The sequence below is a fragment of the Gossypium raimondii genome, chromosome 6, assembly GCF_025698545.1.
Source record: "Gossypium raimondii isolate GPD5lz chromosome 6, ASM2569854v1, whole genome shotgun sequence".
Classification (NCBI taxonomy): domain Eukaryota; kingdom Viridiplantae; phylum Streptophyta; class Magnoliopsida; order Malvales; family Malvaceae; genus Gossypium; species Gossypium raimondii.
Genome location: NC_068570.1, coordinates 39,563,466 through 39,570,163, shown reverse-complemented (window position 1 = coordinate 39,570,163; position 6,698 = coordinate 39,563,466). Strand labels below are relative to the sequence as shown.

The 6,698-nt window shown below is 31.5% G+C and overlaps 1 protein-coding gene and 1 long non-coding RNA gene across 2 annotated transcripts; one reads left to right on the top strand and one right to left on the bottom strand.

Moving 5' to 3' along the window:
- The first annotated feature begins 1,654 nt into the window (after positions 1 to 1,654).
- LOC105773837 (dof zinc finger protein DOF1.4) lies at positions 1,655 to 2,835 on the top strand. Its single transcript, XM_012595993.2, has one exon. It carries the CDS (start codon positions 1,935 to 1,937, stop codon positions 2,766 to 2,768), a length of 834 nt encoding a protein of 277 aa, XP_012451447.2. The 5' UTR covers positions 1,655 to 1,934; the 3' UTR covers positions 2,769 to 2,835.
- Positions 2,836 to 3,686: 851 nt separating this feature from the next.
- Positions 3,687 to 6,007, bottom strand: LOC105773838 (uncharacterized). The gene is made up of 2 exons (XR_001127189.2): positions 5,917 to 6,007; positions 3,687 to 5,820 (listed from the first exon to the last, which is right to left on the bottom strand). It is a non-coding gene; the product is annotated as an uncharacterized LOC105773838 (long non-coding RNA).
- Positions 6,008 to 6,698: the final 691 nt, after the last annotated feature.

The following is a 6,698-nucleotide window of genomic DNA, read 5'->3' as shown; positions in this document are numbered from 1 at the left end:
TACATTTAGAATTTAATCCTTTATTTTTTCTTTTAGGAATTTAGCTCCTCTACTTTTTAGATTTAAAATGTAAGTCTAATTATTAACAATTTTAAATTCTTTTGTTAAATCCATGTGTATTATGTCGTCATTCATTAGTTGTATAGTTATCAAGTGAATTTTTTTAATTTTAAAATGTCGACCAATGAATTTAAAAAAATATTTTAAGTATGTTAATAATTGAACTTAAATTTTAAATTTAAAGGACTAAAATTTAAAAATTAAAATAAAAATTAAATTATTGTGAAGAGAATAACAACCTAAAGCATATTTTAACAGAAATATCATCTTTCAAAAATAGTAATATGAGCCAATATCTGGTTGGACTATTAATTAAAACTTTAATCCAACACTCAAATAACATGAATTCAAACCTTGTAATCATCTTACCTCTACCAATATTATAACGATAAAAAAACCTAATTACACCCTAAATCTGATTCGCTCGGGGTTCATATGCGGAACAGAAATGAAGTGAATTATTGATTTTTTATTTCTTTGCTTCTTCTGCCATTTTAGAGAAAAGAGACAAGTTAATTTCATGGACGGTGGTGACTGCTAATTTGACACCAAATGGGCCCTAATTAACTAGCTACAAGCCATATATATTTATTTATACTATAAATATAGCAATAGCTTCAAACTTCTATGCATGGATGGTATTGGCTACTCTTTTTATTAGAAGGGGTATCATTATAACCATATTGATTATAAACCATACAAGACAAGATGATTCTTACTTTTAACTCTCAAATTTTCATAATTTCAATTTTATCATGGCATGGGCTACTCTTGAATCTTTGATAGCAATAATTTTACCAATTTAGCCATAAAAATATCATGAAACCATTATATTAAGAGATAGATTATATTTTATTTATTTTACTTAGAAAATAAGTAAATTAATCTATTTATATTAGATTAAAAAGAAATTGACAATTTTTGTTAAAATTTTATTCCTTTCAATTGTTAACAATTGACGTGGATGACGAAATAATTAAATAGTTTCACCGTGATGTGTCACTTGTATCTTATACTAACATAAAATGACCAATTTTTAATAATAAAAATAGATAAAAAAATTTTAAAATGACTAATTTTCTCGTATAAAAATTAATTTATTCATTTTTAAATAAAAAAATATAATTCAAATCATATTCATCTAATTTAGCAAATTTCTAGAATCAACCTCGAGGGCGATATATCATTTTCATAGATACGGCGGAGCCAACGCGTCCATGCAAGTGGTTTACTAAGGGTGGGTTTGGATGAGCGATTGGGTGCAGTACAGTGCGTTTAGTTTATTTTTTGTCTCACGATACAGTATCGCTACAGTATCTAATCTCACCTCCACTGTTATTTTTACACTAACCACAGATAAACGTATCGTCCATTCAAACTCACCTTAAATTATAGTTGGGTAATACTTAATATGGTACAACATGAAACTCTTTACCCTTCTCTTTACAGATCATTCAATCACTTCACTATGAACGGTCCACCCAATCCCACGTGTCACAACCCCCACCATCACCTTCACCCCTAAGCAACTCTCTTTCTTCATTTCCTTTTGCTCTATAATGTTCTTTTGCACCATCACATTACACCACACAACAAACAAATTTCATTAGTTTTGATTCTCTTTTTTACCTTACTTACTCATACTACAATATTAAATATTATTATTATTCCCTTTGCATAATATGAACGATACATAGGGCGCTCAAAGACTGCTCATTTCTCATCACCTTCTTTCGATTATCTGATCCCTTCTTTCACTTCCATTCAAAAGCTTGAAATTTTTATGGTTTTGAAAGAGCTTCTGAAGTTGACACACACACACACACACATACATAGAGAGAGAGAGAGAGAGAGAGAGAGAGAGAGAGAAAAGGATGGGATTGAGTTGTAAACAGGTTTCCAGTGATGAGGTTGAGTGGATCCAGGGCCAGTCTTTGTTGCAGGCTCCAACTATGGAGCGTCCAAAAGCTTCATCAATGAAAAGGCGACATCATCAAGAAAACCAGCTGCAGCAATTGGAACCGCCATTGAAGTGTCCAAGGTGTGATTCTTCCAACACAAAGTTCTGTTATTACAACAACTATAACAAGTCACAACCTAGGTATTTTTGCAAGACCTGTAAAAGACATTGGACTAAAGGTGGTAATCTTCGCAATGTTCCCGTTGGTGGAGGCCGTAAAAACAAGCGGCATCAGACATCCGCCGCCGCTTCTGCCAGTAAAACAACCACAACTACCATCAAAAGCTCCACCTCTTCCGCTATTCAACCGCATCAGCTTCCGCCTGCCGATCAAAAGTACATACCGAACATCAAATTTCATTCACCGTTGCAGCAAAATTCTGTAAATTGCAGAAACTCGGAGAGAGAAATTTTCAGCACAAACAATGGAGTCTGCTTGGATTCTACCATGTCTCAAGGCTTACAGACTCTATTTCCTTTGCCGTTTCCATTTTCAAGTTCAAGCTCATATTCTTTGGAAACATTCCCATCATCAATATCAGCCTCGTTTCAGTCTTCGAGTCTCTACAACTATAGTGGAGAAACGAGGGAGGATCCAACTGGTTCACTGACCTGGAAAGAACCTATTACCAGCAATGGCATTGAAATGGCAAACTACTGGAATTGGGATGATATTGATGCACTTGTCTCTACTGATCTCAACATTCCATGGGATGACTCTGAGATCAAACCATGGAAAGATCTTTAAACCATGCATATATATTAATTATACATGTTGTCCGGTTCAATTTTTTTCTCTCTTTAAAATATTTGTTACTCTAAGAATTCTTTTTGTTTTTTTTTTTTTTTTTTGGGGAGGTATTTTCCCCCTTTCTGAGATTGATTAATTAACTAGAATTTGCCCCGGCAATGTTGAGATAGATTTTTTCCTTCTATTTTTCAATATTTTGTTATCATTTTAATCTGAATATTAGTAACAAGAAAAAAAACTTAGGTCAGACATAGCTTATTAAAGAAACATGAAGAACCAAAATGGAAAAGAAAAACTAAAATCTATGGTTACATATTAATTGTTAACTTCATAGAATGCTATGTTTTTTATTTAAATTTTAGTGTTATTGTTTTGTTGGTTGTTTAAGGTTAAATGAATGAATATATCTACTTTAACTAATTTTTATTTTTAATATTATCTAAAGACACATGCAATGTCTTACTTCTACTTGTCGAATTTTTAATTCCCTTACGGGCAAACAAATATTTTTCTTTATTTTAAATACTATAGTCTATCACCTAATGTTTAACATTCTATAATTAAGTCGAAATTATATGAATTTTGATTAGAATACAATTTTGATTATATTTTGAAATGTTTATATAAAATTTTAATTTGATTTAATTACACATTTAAAAAATAAATAGATCAACTTATTTTTTAAATGATAAATATAATTATTTATATATAGAGTATATAAACATAAACATATACTATATCAATAATTATATTAATAATTTATAAGAATTGAATATAATTAAAATTTTAAATATAAAAGTACATATTAAAATTAAAATGAAAATTTAGTTATACTATTTATCCCTTAAAACAAAAACCACTGCAAAAATAGCAAAAGGAAACAAAGAAGTGAAACAAATAAAAAAGAAAGAAAAATAAAATTAGTAGACCGTGATGTTGGGCCTGGCTGAGTATACTTTTTTTTTTTCAATATATATTAATCAGCCCTTTCAAAAAGGGGATATAGAATTAAAGACTGTTTGAAGCTGTCATTATGCAGATTCAGGTTTAGGGGGAAGGTGTACATTTAGTACTCCACCTCTTATACGGCACAAACAAGAATACAATAATGCAACAATAGCTAGATGTGATGGATATCATATACAAATATGTGTTGGTGTATATATAATAATATAAGGGTGGGTTCAGACAAGGGTTTGCTCCAGCTATAATGGGCGAACTGGATGTGATGGAAGATTCTTGAGGATATGAATTAATGCATATCTTTTTGAATATTTTGAATATTAGTAATTATAATTTAAGACCATTTGTTTAGAATCATTCTGTCCCACAGCATTTTGGTTGTAAAGTAGATGTGTTTTTGTATTAGTTATTTTCCTCTACAGGTCGGTCTAAACTGTGGCGTTTGTAGATTTCATTGATGCTAATTAGGGCACCCAAATCTTTGTTCCGACATGCTTTGTTGAGAGCATGTGCACATTGTGGCCACACTTTCCGGGCTATGTATCCTAATTTGTTCCATTGCCATGGTTAAATTGTCGGTTAATTTAATTAAAGAATCTTTGTTTTGCCCTTTTGTGTTGTATGGGTACAACGAAATTTCGTAATGGAAGTGCTTGAATGATTGTAGGCTAAACGTGTCGTTTCACAGGGTAACAAATGCATGATCACAACGCCTTTTCATTTGACTGACTGATGGTTAGAGAAAGGGATGTGTAGAAACCTTCGAAGCATTGATAGGAAGATTCAAGCAATTAGTCGTACGGCTCAAATCAGTCGGGAAAATTTGGTAAATATCGCGATGCCTCTGCCACTGCCACTATGTTATTTTGCCACGTTTCCTTTAATTTGATAACACAGCCATGGGAAAATTTTAGTGATGCCTTTGATATATCACATCTGACAAGAAAGAACCAGGAGCATTTACTCTGCAACAACATTGTGAATGGAACACAAACTTGTAGATTGTATAATGGTAGAGCCACGTGTTAGTGTCACGGAAGTTTAAGCCAAGAGAAATAATTCATACTAAATATTAGGATAAATACTCACAAGTGTTCCACTAAACTACCAAATTACAAGTATATAAATTACAAGTATATAAATTTTCTATATGTTTTATGAATTGAGTCGATCCAAATAGGTTAAGTGAATTCAATTTAATCAATTGACATCCTTAAATGATTTTATTTGATTTGATCATGGGTTTTAATGTACAGTCCATAACATTAGCCTATCAAACCGATGAAGCCGAATTTTTACATCACCTACCAAGTTCAAGAGGCTTGACTAGAGATGCATGTGGATCGGGTCGAATCGGTTACATACAAAGTATCTAGATCAATTTTTTAAACTCCGACTTAACCTAACCCGAAAATAAACTTATTTTTTTATTCAAGGCACGACTCATATAGAAAACAAATATTAAATTCTAGCCAAGTTCATTTTTGAAATAGACTTTTGGACTTGAATGGATGATTAGATCCACAATTCTAGGCTGGACCTAAGCCATGTATCTCACCCATCTAAAACTCACTTCCCTCCTCACTCATCTAGAACTCTGACCTTCGTTGTTGCTTTGGATGACAAAACACAACCTTTAATTGAGAGAAATTAATGTTGATAGAAAAGACAACTTTTAAGAGACGACAAAAAATTCTGGAAATGACCCTTTAAGTTTAGATTTTTCTACTTTAATTGCAAAACATAAGTTCAAAATTTCAAATCGATCGACTTATTTTTCCAAGAATAATAATATTAGTATAAAGAGTTACAGGAGAGAGTTTTATTTGGTTTGTGAGTTTGCAGGACACTACTTTAATTGTCATTGTTTTTAATAATGTTAATTTAAAGTAGTGTCATGCAAAGGCACATGCCAAATAATTTTATTCGTTTGTTTAGAAGTAATGGTACCATCTTAAGAAGAAAGGTCCTCTTTCAATTTAAAAAAAAAAAAAACAGGGGACAATTAATTACCTGGAAATGCAGAGGAAATAGAATGATGGACGAATAATCCCTTCAAGTAACGTCTCCTTTACATGCTCTTCATCTGCACCCCCCCCCCCCCCAAGAAAAAAAAAGGACCCTGAAAATTGTTAAATTTGCACATAAAAATGTTGAAGTGAACCAATATATAAAGACTTACATATTGATTATTACAAAAAGAAAAACTAAACAACCAAAAGTGCTTTGATGGGATGGCAGTAACAAGAGAATGAATATATATTCGAACTATTATGAAGAAGATTGTCAATACAATATCGGTACAATGTGTACTACAATTGTACTTTATAAGATAGTTTTATCAAAGAAAGAAAGAAAACTCTGGTACTGTCTGTACTTCAGAGTGTCAAGGCTTTTCATTTCATGTATGTAAAACCCACCTCAAAATAAAAAAGCAAACATGGAACAAGGGTTTTGAGGTTAGGTCCAGAAGGGGCTTTGGGTTGATTTGCAGGAAATTGAGCCCATTAAGTGAGGGTGGTGAGAGGTGATTTTTAGTTATTTATGGGAGTCCAAATTCCACCCAACTCTGATGGTTAGCCTTTCCCATTGATTGTCATTAGGACCCTACAGTCCAACACAAATCCAACTTCTAGGGTTGCAATTTGGTTCTTCTATAAGCAGTCTTAAGAAATTATAATATATTTTTTTAAATATTTATTTTTAAATATTTTATTTTATCTTTATAGAACATTTGACGTGAAATAAAATAATTTTCACTAACAGTATACCAAGTATTTTCATATATATATAGGGTAATTATTTTGTTTACTCCAGTGAGATAAAAAGCACTCCATAATCGGATCTAAGATAATTCCAAACATCTTTTTTCACTCCATTAATAGTATATAGAATAATTATCTATATATATTCTTTTGTTTGTTATTTTTCATTAAAAGTATGTGCTTTGCTCACAAACCGTCA